Source organism: Calidris pugnax, unplaced genomic scaffold (genome assembly GCF_001431845.1).
Source record: "Calidris pugnax isolate Ruff unplaced genomic scaffold, ASM143184v1 scaffold22, whole genome shotgun sequence".
In the NCBI taxonomy this organism is placed as follows: Eukaryota; Metazoa; Chordata; class Aves; order Charadriiformes; family Scolopacidae; genus Calidris; species Calidris pugnax.
Window position 1 is genome coordinate 537,803 of NW_015090763.1, and position 13,320 is coordinate 551,122.

Here is a 13,320-nt window from a genome sequence, read left to right on the forward strand (position 1 = left end):
AATGCACAAAAGCCTATACATAAGATTAATTAATTCCAAGTCCTTTTTGCTGGATCCAAATCAGTTGGGTTGTGGTGCCAAGGCACTAAACACTTGGTGCTTTTATTCTCGGGGTTTGTACACATTTTGTTGTATGCTTTGGGTTACAGGTTTGCTGAGAAAACAAATCTTCTTTCCAAGCTTCTTCCGTGAGCAGAATTATTTTTAAATGGTGACTTCTCTTTATATAGTGCACTCTTGACTAGAGAAGCAGATCAGTACTTCCAGAAGATGATGGTATTTGTGACCAGAGGTGGTGGAAAGCAGTGGTTTTACAAAGTCACATGCCTTCAGGTATGCCAAAATACCCAAGGAAAGCAAAAAAATGATCATCTCAGGTCTAGCATGTTTAAAATTTCATTGCCAGCTTCAGTAAAGGTCCAATTTTGTAAGTTATTTATAGTATGGCCTGAGATATTCCTCCTAAGGAAAAAGCTGGATGGTTTATTTTCCAATGCAAATTTATTAATTTTTAAGGAAAAAAGAGGCTTTCAGCTGCTGATCTCCTTGGCAACTAAGTCAGGTCTCTTGCACAGCAGAGCAGTAACGTTTATTGGGAGAAAATAGATGAGCAGCCCGGCTTTAAATTCTCCAGACATCAACAGTTGAAATCTATGTTACGACAACAACATTGAGAAAAACAAAATAAGGAAGTTGAATGAACTGCAGAGAGATATGCCCCAAATGGAGCCAAACGACAGAGTGTTACAATCCAGACCCAAACTTCCCCCACATCCAGTGATGCTCTGGGGCCGGGGAGGTGGTTACCGAGACGTGACTCACCCTCCTGGTTTGACTCAAGGGGAACGGTGGCTCCTGGCACTTCAGGGGACAGACATGTCTCTGCTTTGCTCGCAGACTTGCAGCACAGCACAGGAGGGAAGCTCCATGAGGACATAGTATGACATGACAGCTTCCCAAAGCCTGTCTCAGGCACGTTCAGGATTATGCAGGAGCATATTTTCAAATGTTTTTTTAGGTGTCATTGAGTGAAGGTCTGAGGTCACTCCTCCCTACCAAAAATGAGGCAGGAAGAAATAGACCCACCAGAAGGCAGCTACCGAGTAAAGGAAAGAAAGCGCCAACGGTGATGGAAAATAAATGATGATAGTTTGAGGCACTGGACGTAGAAAGGGCAGAAAAGCCAAAGCAGCAATATAAGTAGGAAGTATGAAACATAGGATGACCGTGCCCATATTGTTCAGGGCCCAGCCAGCGAGCTCATTTAAAGGGAAATGAAAAAGCCCCATATCATTTCCTACCGCTCAGCAATGTCTCCATATGAGAACCTCTACTTAATAAACTTTGATCGAGAGAAGCCTCCCCCCATGGAGGACAGTTCACAAGCACTCAGGAAATTAGTGGGATTATTGGGGCCGGGCATTTGAAGACATAAATGTTTCAGATTTATAAGAAACACATTTCATAATCACTCTGCCTAGCAGTAGTTTGGAAGGGGAGGAGACAGGGCAGCAGCTCCTGAATGAGTATGGGGGGAAGAAGAAAGACTCAACTGTTCTCGAGAAGAAAGACCCAATTGTACTGTGAGGTTCAGAGGGCTTCACTGGGATCACTGGGAAGTAATGGGCTCTTGGCCTGCTTGTGGAAACCCAAGTGGCAAGGGCAGGTAGAGCTGGCTGAATTCAAAGAAAAAGAGAGATGGGGAAATCCTATAAAAAGATCTTGGATGGAAAGACTACAGCTAGCGTCACTATGACTTTCCTTTCAGCCGAGTTCCTCAGCTTAAAATGCGGGATCCAAACCAAAATGTTGTATCTCAAACCCTCTGCTTTGGTACAAGTTCTTATCTGCACACAGATGTTGCTCTGAAATATGCCACTTTTGGTTTTGTGGATAAGGAGGTCTATTTAACTTGGTTTTTCTAAGTGGCCACGGGGTAAGGCAGCAAAGAGAATCATGTACAGAGAAGTGCTGTGTGCTCTGAGCTGGTCTGGTTTGGTCTGATAGCCCTGAACTGCCACTAATTTGTTGGTTTTGGGAAAATTCCTTCCCCCCTCCGCCTTTGCCTCTATTCCCTCATCTCTAAGGAAGCACAGGAGACAAAAGTGCCACCAAAAGGCTTGGCGGGTGGGTGGGAAGTGCAGGAAAAGTGCAAGCCCTCATCCCCACTGAGCTGTGAAGCTTTCATACACCACGACACCAAAATGCTCCAAAGAATTAGCCAGTGTCAGAAGCTGACGACTGGGAAGAAAGGAACAGGCAGAGCACTTGGGCAGTATAACTCTGATTTACGCTAATGAGCATGACTCTTTGTTTCCTCCCCCAAACACCAAGGGTTAATATCTTCCTTTTGAAGGACACAGATGCCCTGGGGTGGTGGAAGAGGAGGGGAATGAAATCCTCTCTTGCAATAAGGAGGGGAATCTTGGAGTAACTGCACAAAAAGTGCGTCTCCTTCGTCTGAGTCAGGAAAGAAACCATGCCAAGTCAATGGGATTTATTTCAAATTCTGGCTCATTTCTGCTCCTATTAACTCTAAACGAAGACCAGCTGGGATCAGCCTGCCTTCCCAAGCACAGAAAGACCAGGCAGAGACTTCACTGCAAGGGCGAATGGCCCCTCGGTTGCTCCAAGAAGCAGTTCCCCGGGGACTGGGAGAGCTCTGTGATTCCCTGTGGGATTCCCAGGGCTCATGGGTAACCCTGGTCCACTCCAAAGGTTTCAATGGATTTGGTGGGCTGAGTCACAGAAGAGCAGACAAGGGGGAAAAAATCCACACAATAAAATCTCCCAAACAGCAAAATCCAGCGTGTACCTCTCCATAAAATGGGATGTTCAGACTTCCACAGAAGAGGCCGAACCTGGGACCATCAGTGATGCTCCGATTATTAAAGCAGAAAAAGGAGAAGGTGATGAGCTTCGGGCAGAGCTGCCCAGGGGTGATGACTTTGCTTTAAGAAGGGGAAGGAGAGAGACCTATGGGGTGCAGCCATGCAGAGACCCTCGCCCTGATCCTTGCTCCTGCCCTATTCAAAACAAAGAGCTTAAGCACGTTCGACCACATTCCTCAGAAACTTTATTCCCCTTTAATTTTTGATGTGAGGCAAATACCTGCTTGTGGCTTTGCTGGATATCGGTCCACATGAGTAATGATACTCCAGAGCTGTTACACAATCACACCACGGCCGATCACAAGCACCCTCAGCTATAGAAACTGGGCTCCAGTACAGGAACTGGCCCTGCTGATGTAGCACCTACTGGAAAGGATTGCTGGAAAGGACTGTAGGGTAGGAATTTCACTGAATTTCACTGAATTTCTAGAGTTGGAAGGGACCATAGAGATCATCTAGTCCAACTCCCCTGCTGAAGCAGGATTGCCTAGAGCTAGAGCATGTTACTCAGGAGCATCCAGGCGGGTCTTGAAAATCTCCAAAGAAGGGGACTCCACAACCTCCCTGGGCAGCCTGTTCCAGGGTTCCGTCACCCTCACCGTGAAGAAGTTTCTCCTCATATTTGAGTGGAACCTCTTATGTTCCAACTTGTGCCCGTTGCCCCTCGTCCTCTCGGTGGGAACCACTGAAAAGAGTCTGGCTCCCTCCTCCTTCAACCCTCCCTTGAGATACTTGTAGGCGTTGATAAGGTCTCCCCTCAGCCTTCTCTTCTCCAGACTAAAGAGTCCCAGCTCTCTCAGTCTCTCCTCATAAGGGAGATGCTCCAATCCCTGAATCATCTTTGTAGCCCTACGCTGGACTCTTTCTAGTAGTTCCCTGTCCCTCTTGAACTGGGGAGCCCAGAACTGGACACAGTACTCCAGTTGTGGCCTCACCAGTGCAGAGTAGAGGGGGAGAATGACTTCCCTTGACCTGCTGGCTACACTCTTCCCTATACAACCCAAGATACCATTGGCCTTCCTGGCCGCAAGAGCACACTGTTTACTCATTGCCATTTTACTGTCCACCAGGACCCCTAGATCTTTCTCTTCAGTAGTTGCCTCTAGCGGGTCCACCCCTAACCTGTATTGGTGCCTGACATTCTTCTTCCCCAGGTGCAGGACCCTACACTTTTCCCTGTTGAACCTCATGAGGTTCTTCTTTGCCCAGCCCTCCAGCCTGTCCAAGTCTCGCTGGATGGCAGCACAGCCCTCCGGGGTGTCAGCCACTCCTCCCAGTTTGGTATCATCAGCAAACTTGCTGAGGATACACTCTGTCCCCTCGTCCAGGTCACTGATGAATATATTAAACAGCACGGGTCCAAGTAAGTGTGTCCTGTTGTGTCCCTTGCTCTCGTGCATAAGGGGTAGCTGTGGCTTGGGATGTGGGCTGTGCACAAGCCCAGGAGATATTCAGCTCTGCAGCAATGGGCCCCTGCCCTATGTCAAGGAGAGCTGTCTCATGGAAACATCTGCTGAGAAGTGTCAGGTCCATGGGATAATATAGCCCATTCTGAGGAACGGGGCTGGGGAGCTCCTGGTTCTCTTCTGCCTCTGCCACCAACCTAACTCCCCAATAACCTAGGCAAGTCACTTTGCCACTTTGTGCCTCTACTGCTTCCACATTATTCAAGGGCAAGATGAGGAGTAGTACTAATTTCCTAGATCAAGGGTGTGAAGACCTCGCCGTTACCACTGCCACACTGTCACAGCCCTCCCCTGCACACTGGGCCCAGTATGCTCCATCCCTTCCATCGCTCAGTCAGGTCCCCACACCCTCCAGTTGAGGGATTTTCAGACACTTCTTTCAAGTAAGAGCTCCACAGACAGCCCGTAGACCAGGGCACGCAAAACAGCTTTTCCAGGAAAAAACAGCTCAGCACATTATCAAAAAAAGCATAGGCAGCAGAGATGAAAACCAGAAGTGACTCCAGGATTGTCCTTCGGCAGCCCCAGTGTTTTTGGGGAGCTGAGTGCCATGTAACTGGTGTGGTGTTGCCAGCTGTCACTGAGCTCATGTGCTGGGAGTGAATGGCTGGACTCAGCGGCAGCAGAGCGAGGCGCTTTGTTGCAGAAAATCTTTGAATCATGTTTTCAATGGCAGGAAACAGAAAAAGAACAAAGAGCAAAAAAACCACTCTGGGACAAATCCTGCTGTAAGTGATGTTTAGACAAGTTGGTAATAGAGCAGCGTGTCGGATGAGAATGAGCTCCTGCCCTACCCTGGCACTACAGAGCCCAGAAACCAGCCCCATCTCAGCTGTCACCATGGCGGGCCCCTTCTGGAGCGACTCTGCTAGCCACCAAGTCCTCCTTCCACTTCAGGATTGTAGCTTGTAGATGATGGAGAAACAAGAACACGATGGGAAGGATGCTGTCCTCAGGACACCATCCAACGCTGCGCCTGTGGAGCGATGTGACTGAGACCGCAGCGCTGGAGCCAAGAGCCACGAGTTCACCCAGTGCTCTGTACTGGGCTGGAGAGTGGCTTTATCCTTTTCAAAGCACTGTGAGTTCCCTCAAAAAACCTTCTCAGATCTCCACCCCAGCCCAGCTCTGTCACTCTAGCCTCTTGGAGAGCAAACAAAAGGACTTTGGACCTTGTTGCATCAGAGGAAGGGGATTTACCAGCCCTGAGAGCTCTTTTGGTCTGCTGGTGCACATCTGCACCCCGCAGCAGGGCCGGCACACGCAGCCAGATCTTCTCTGATGTAATTGTTTATGGCGATTTATACCATTGGAGCGTCTGGCTCAAAGCTTTCCGAGTCCTGACGTGGCTTGAATGACAGTGCAGATAGGATTTCAGGTTAAAAAGGAAGTGGAAAAAGAAAAGAGCTGGGCTCCCAGTTTTGCTGAACAACCAGGGATTTTCTTGTTTCAAAGCATGTTGTATTTCATTACCTACAGGCTCTCCAATTGCTTTCCTGGAACTGTAAAAAACCTCTCGCTATCAGATGTCTGCCTTGTACAACAACCAGCACATTACGAAAACCACAGTGCAGAGCTTCGGAGAGCAGCTGGAAACCCACCACCTCCCTCCTGCCAACTGGCCTGGGCCTTTCGCACAGCCACCGGCGGATTGCTTGGCCTCCAAGGGAAGGGCTGAAATGCCTTATTTTCTGTAGGTGGAGAGGAGAAGCAGCGGAGAGGAGCACCACGGGGGGGTTTTACTCTCAGGGACCACTTGCCTGTGTCCACGATGGCTGCATACCAGTGACTTCAACCTTTGACTCACCATCCTCTGTTGCAAAGAGCAGAACCGACCGGCAGCTGGATCCTTGTGAACGTGTGTTACTCTCCAATGTTTGGATATTTCAGGCTCCGTGGCACTATCCCCTCATACAATGACAGGTCGGCAAATAAATGAGCTTTTTATTTTGGCAAACTACGCCGTGACACTTATGTTGCTGGTGCATGCCTTGCCAGGGTTTGACACGCCGTTGTACCTTCCAGTCTCCCCACAAACTGCAGAGACATATCCAGAGACATACATTGTCCTCCTTTGCCCATATGGAAAATCTGGATCTCCACTGGACAACTCCTGCTCTCACTCCTCGCACCATTGACCGCAGGATCTGCCTCTCCAGCCCGTCTCTCTGAATGGAGGTTGGGCACCAGTCCCTGGTGCTTTGCCAGGGAAAGAGATTGTTGACTGCTCACTGCCCAAACAAGCCAACCAGAGATCAAATGACCAAGTCCAAAGGAGAGTCAAGATCAAGAGAAGGCAAGAAGTTTGTATTTCAGGGAGATAGAAACCACTGGGAGAAGACAATATGTGAGACAAGCAGCTCAGGAAAGGTGCAGTTGTGTGTTGTGTTTCAGGTGCTCTGATTTCTCTCTTTGGACCAGAGGCACAACTGGCCCAGCCCTCTGCTGAGCAGGAACTGGAAGTGAAGGGAGCAGTGTGAACTTGGACAAAGTGACCAGAAGATAGAGGATACTCATGTATCTCAGCTCCAGCTGCCTCGAGTCCTGCCAGCCACAGCTGTGAGACTCATGGACCATCTCAGTTGCCAGGTTTGTTTGCTGAAATCCACTGGCTTTGAAACATGTACAAATTACCCCTGGAGACTCGGCTGGGGCCTCCCTGCTGCTTTTGTTTGAGATTTAAAACCGCGGTGGAAACCGGTTTTCAGATACGTTAATAGTGGAATTGGCTGAGCCAAGTTAAAGCTAACGATCTTTGAAAACTGTTTCTTGAGCACCAAGGGAAGTTGGTTGTATCAGCACCGGGATGGCTTTCTGGAAAATAAAAGCTTGCAAAGCCAGACATGTCCCTGCTGTAGGTATCGATCGCTGAGTGAACATCTCCTGCGTGACCCAGAAGGGCAGCACAGACCCTTCACGCTTCCTCCAGCTTTACCACAGGTGGAGGTGCTCCAGCACATCCCTTCTTCTGCCGCCTCCCAGGGAGCTCTATGGCTGTGCAGACTGAAGAACTGCCTAACCTCTTTCCATCCCTTGCCCTGGCCCGTTGCCATGTGGTGTGCGAGCTTCTATGTGCCCTGCCAAGTTCTCTGGTTTCTACCTGCCCTGTGGCTACACGGGGCCCTGCCAGCACCATCCTTTGCCCCAGGCCAGTGTGTGCAAAATGGGCTGAAAAATTACCAGCAATAAAGGCAGATCGTTCCAGAGCCATCAGGCGCCTCATTTCCTACAGCTGTCAAGAGGACACTTGACACTGAAATGTCACGTTCCTTTAGACATAAGCAAAATAGAGATTAAGACTAAACACATCCTTGGTGTTAAGGAAAAATCTTCAACAAGTGGCGTAGCTGCAGGGACTTGTGATGAAAAGGGTTTTTCCAGAGGCTGTCGCTGCTCATGGAGGACATGTCTTTGTGGGTCCCTGCCAGTGCCAAGGCAGAGTGCAACCCAGGGCCAAGCCAAGGTGTGGGAGAAGCCTGTCTATGTCCATGATTGCAGATGGGCATCAACTTCCTCAAGTTGATACGGATCTCCTCCAGAAGCAGAAGATGAGGTCCCAGATGGAGGTCAGTTTGTTGCCACAGGTAACTAGACAGATCCTTGTGTGTGTGTCTCTCCCACTAATGGCACAGAAGCATCAACACTTCCTCTGTCCCCTTTGAAGATGAGCAGGGTATCCCAACGATATCGGAGCAGAAGCAAACATCTTTAGCCCAGGGAAAAGTCTGTGGATCCAGGCAGGAATGCAGGAAAGCACAGATACAAAGTACTCCTGGCTGTCATGCCAGGAGAGACCAAATGAAGATGCAATAGATAATGATGAAGTTCTGTTTAAAACATCTAAACTAAGTATGGAACAGTGTAACATTATCACATTAGAAGTATTAAAACCACATGCAACATGCATAATGTGTAACCACGCAGTATCTGCAGCACACCCAAACCCAACGTGCCTCTCTGCAAGTGCCTCCACGTCTTCCCCAGGCAGTTTCCCTGGACAGGAGTTTGTCACTGTCCACCCCTGGCATTTGCCCTCCTTGGGTGAATACCACCAGGATTTTTCCATGAGAAGATTTTTGTTATCTTTGTCCAGCAGCCTTAAAAACCTCTCTCCATCATACAGGTTTGTGGTGGGCTGTGCCTGGAGTGGCTTTTGTGGCATCTTACAGAGGATGGGTTGACTTGGTGGTCCATCTTCCAATCCTCAGTGGAAAGGGAGAAGGTTGCAGTTATCCCTAGGGATTTGCGTCCCTGAGCTGTAAACTTTAAATGGGTAGAAATCTAAGGAAGTTCCCACCAATATTTGTACATTTTCTCCATGGGGAGATAGGGTGAAGGTCTCAAATTAAAAACGGGAAGAGAAAGATGATGTGGACTTCTGTCAGAGGACTTCCATCTCTAAATTACCTCAGCAAGTACAGGAACACCAGCCTATACATTAGGTAACACCCAGGCGTTCGGCAGGGGAGCACCCTGCAGCCTATGTGGGTCTCAAAGTCTGCTTGAGTTTAGACATAAAGATATGCAAAGGGGCATATTAAAATAGTAGATGGAAATATAGCACTCTGCAGTAAAAAAAAAAAACACAAAAGGGAGTGATTATGAACAGGAATCTTGGCTCTATTGACTCTTTTTTTAAAAAACAAAATAAAACTGAAAACAGCATCATGTTCCCAGGGACATGCTGGCAAACAGCAGGGACAGAGTCTGAGAGAATCTATATTTTATACTCTATAACTTAATATGGCTTTTGCATGATCTTAGTATTTTTATTGGTTCTTAAAACATGCACAATATAAACACGTGAAGCCGCCAGACGTCCAGCACACGAAGGGCTGGGGCTGAGGTCGGGTGTCCAGCTGTGCCAGCCTGCCTCTGGGAGGGAGTGGGGATACTGGGGACCACCCCTCACCCCTGGAATGGTCCCTGTGGGTACAGAGGGCTGTGGCCAAGGATGGACTTGTTTGGGGCAGGACTACAGCCTTATTCTGCACATTTATGGTGCTGCACCGCGGTATTAAGCCAATGTTTCCACTTTATAGTTGAGTCAGTGCTCACATCCCAACCTCAGCCCAAAAATAACACAAATCCAGACCCTTTGCTGCTTCCATCCACTCACACCCTTCTCCCTGCCCTCTTTTTAGCCAGCCACAATGTCACCAAAGGGAAAAACAACATTCTTTGACATTGAGCATCCACCCAGAGGTACCTGCCTGCCCTCCTGCCTCCCTCCCATCCTGGGCAGGGATTTCAGAGCTGCCATCAAAATTGGCTAAACTTGGGCTACTTGTTCCTTCTCTCATGCCTCCTGGAGACATGTGGGGTGGGAGCTGGCATGTTCTCTGGCCACATGAGGAACAAGATGAGTGCTACAGGTGAGCACACCTGCTCCGGCCAGGCTGGCTGCATCCCAACTCAAGCGGGCATCGCTTCGCAGGAAGAGCCACACAAGTCCATGCTCCTGACAACTTTGATCCACAACAATAATTACAATGAATAAATCACGTCATCAGGCTGATAAACTCCACATTTTGAGCAGAAGGGCAGCCCACTGGGGCACTGGGCAGAGCGATCCTCCATCTGGCACCATGAAAGGAGCCCCATATCAGACCCTGCCTGTCTCTTCTGGCCTCACAGCTCTCATCTCTGAGACAGGATGATTTTTTCTTTCTACGGCACTGAGATCAGACCCCCAAGCAAACCAGACATGCCCAGGATATTCATAGAGGATTCAGGAATCACTTCTGGCTAATTTCTCCTATTTGTTTTTTATATTTAAGGGGAAACCTTAGAAGGGAAAAGCAGAAGTAAGCAAGTAATCATCAAACAGAAGTTAGAGAAGGCAAAAGCTGACCATTTCCAAACTCCAAGCCAAGGCCAGGGGAAACTCAGCTCCTCACAGCCTCTGTACATCCCTCTCTAATGCCCTGCGAGTTGGTCCATTTTACAGCTGCAGTAGGGGCACAGTGTCCCAAAGCCTACAGCAGACTAGAGAAGTGATCCATATCTCAAGCGTGTATCCTGACTGAAAGACCAAACCTTCTCCACTATGTGTTTTTTTCACAAAAATAACATACTTTATGTCAACGTTTGCAACAAGTCACATCTCAAACGATCCCTAATCAGTGCCCGAGTTCACTGCCTGTACCTCCCTCTCAATCTGCCCCCACGTCTTTTGCTGCAACGTGGCATGCCCTGTTACAGCAGTATTAATGTCTACAGTAATTACCACCCTTGTAAAAAAAAAAAAAAAAGGAAAAAAAAGGAGAAAAAGCCCATTTATTTCTTACTAGGGTTTAAACCCAATCCAGCCTCCCAGACACAAGGCTTCAAACTTTCTTTTGGCCTCTTGTTGCCAAAGTATCTCATCTCTTCAGACGAGCTGGCTTGCCTTTTGCAGCCTAGAGCTCCCCTGGGCTGGGGAGCATGTACTGAACCCCCGGGCTCATGCTGCAGCCATCGGGAAGGTTAAAGTCATCTTGGATGGAGGGATTTAGACAAGAGCATGCAGCTGATCCTTTTGGGCCAAGATGCAACTGCTAATTTGGAAACCAGAGTGCAGGTGGCCCTATGGAGGGTGCAGGAGCCGTGCTGGGCTAATCCCCATACCCTGGTGGTCTGAGATACACACACGGCTGCCCAGGGAGGAGAGCACTAGTTTCCTCCAGCAAACCCATGGACCAGCTATGGGGGCAAGTGGGCTGGTTTTGCAGACTCACTCGGACACCTGTGATGCCGGGATATCCAGGAGGCCCTTCTTTTCCCTTCAGTCCTTCGTTGCCTTTTTCTCCTTTCTCTCCTTCCAGGCCTTGCTCTCCTTTGTCTCCCTGTGGAAGAGAGGAAGGTGGGAGCTTTTCATACCCACACAACACACGGGTCACTGTACAAGGCTCTTGCAAGGAAAAAACCCACCACATAATTAATATTTCAGGAGTCTGAGAGGAAGAGAGCCTGCAAGCGAAAGGATGAATGAGCATGAGTCATAATACACTTGACATTTAACAAAATGAGCAAAACCAGGTTTCTTTTTTTTAAAGTCTCTTGGCTGGAGGGGAAGGAACTCCCCCATTACACAGGGTAATCTGAACTCCTTTGCTTCTGCAATAAGGCCTGAACCTCCTACATGAATGAGACAGATGGACAAGATCTGAAAGTCTCCCCTGCCTCACCCAGAAGCCCTGAGCTTGGGATGCTGAAAGATTTTTAATAGGACAGATTTTTCTGGAGCAGTCGCTTGGCTCCTGCTGCCAAATGGGAATCAGCCCAGGGCTCAAATAAACACTCTGTGAAACAGTGTCATCTTGCCCCTGTGAAGGATTTGTGGTCTGAGCAGCGGGTACCGTGTCAAATCCCCTACTTATAATTGATGGCACAAAATTTTCTGGAGACAATTAAAAAGGCCAATTCTGTACTGACAGCAGCACCTACAACTTGTGCAACCAACCAGCCTGTGCAGAGTCATTTTCCACTTGCACCTGCATTAGTGAGAGCTCAGCAACATCCCTCCTGGTTAAACACATGCTCCTGGAGCGAGCAGCAGCTCTTCTGCCACCCAGAGACACATTCAGGTTGAAAAGATCTGATTTGGTTCAAGAGCTCTTGGGGACAGTTAGTGGTGGCAAGAGAATACAGAAGTCTTGACTGTCTTAAGGAAGAGTCTTTTGGTCCAACATTTGGAGATAAGCAGAAGTAGAGACACATGGCAAATAGTTTAACTAGAATGAAGAAATAAACCGCATTGTTGTGGGACCGGCTGCTTTTTCTTTCCATGGAACAAAACTGTTGGTCTGTTTGGAAAGGCCGGCTGTGCAGAGACAGAAATCAGAGTCCCGTTCCAAAGGCAAGGTAGCAAACTCACAGCAGATATAGAGCACAGTGCAAGCCCCAAGTGAGCACGTGGGGCTTTGCCAAGAGGAATGGGATCTGGTTTCTTTACTTTCAAACAGTGCTCTGGTCAGTAGTGCAGGGGAGAGTGATGGACAATTCTTGATTTCCCCTGCCAGGCCCAGGAATTCCCGGTTAGTTGGAAATTTAATCTGTAAAGACTCAAATAAAACAGACAAATTGTTGGAAACTAGGTTTTGAAGAACTTGACCTTTTTGGAGATCTGATCAGATGCCAAAAATGTGGGTAGAGAAGCGAAACAGGAGGAGTCCGTTATGTGTGCTTGCAGAAAAAAGTCCTTAGAGGGAGCAGGGCAGAGGATTATTGCACAGAGGACCCAATAACCCCTTTGGCTTCAGCCTGGTCCTGGGAACCACAGGGCCTGAGAGCACGGAGACTGTGTGTGAGAGCTGAAATGTGCCACTCTAGTGAGGTTTACCTTGACACCATCCGGCCCAGGTGGCCCGCTGTCCCCTTCCAGCCCCGATTCTCCCTGCAAGACAGAAGCAAGCACCATAAGGCTGTGCCCAAAAACACTTTTTTCTCCATACTTTTGGCAGCTGACTCGTGGCAGTCAGTGGGGCTGCAGCCACAGGAGCCCAGCTCTGCACTTTGACACGTGTCCTGTCTTACACCCTAATGCCAAACAAGCTCCTCCAGGAGCAACAGCAGGAGTTCAGCCTCTTCTGAACCATAGTTTCTCCTCCACGGACACCACTGCTGGCCTGTGGAAAGACCTCCTTCCCTGGGTTGAAAAAGGGGGCTCAGTCTGTATTCATTTAACCTGGGGCTTCCCCATCCTGCTCCAACAACTGACCTTAGTCCTGAGAAGGGACAAGAGCCGCCGCCGGCTTCAATCCGTGCATTCATCCCGTCCCTGGCTCCCTCCCACGTGTGCATAGAGTACCCAGTGTTTCCCTGCTTAATGCCCGCCTTCTGCTCCGGCCTCTCCCCGCTCCGTGTGGAACGGCACCCTCCCGGCCCGGGAACAGCACGGGTCTGTTCCCACACAGCCCCTTTCATAGTTGAAGTTGTCACAGCGCTTCCCAAAGCCGCACTGTCGCACCGGAGAGGCTCAG

General features: G+C 48.9%; 1 protein-coding gene across 1 annotated transcript in view; it reads right to left on the minus strand.

Moving 5' to 3' along the window:
• The window catches only part of COL27A1 (collagen, type XXVII, alpha 1), a 175,205-nt gene that overhangs the window by 29,942 nt on the left and 131,943 nt on the right, over nt 1-13,320 (minus strand). The window contains exons 36-37 of the mRNA XM_014949542.1: nt 12,681-12,734; nt 11,077-11,184 (exon numbers count right to left, since the gene is read on the minus strand). Coding sequence (XP_014805028.1) covers nt 11,077-11,184; nt 12,681-12,734 — 162 coding nt within the window. The remainder of the gene's footprint in view (nt 1-11,076; nt 11,185-12,680; nt 12,735-13,320) is intronic.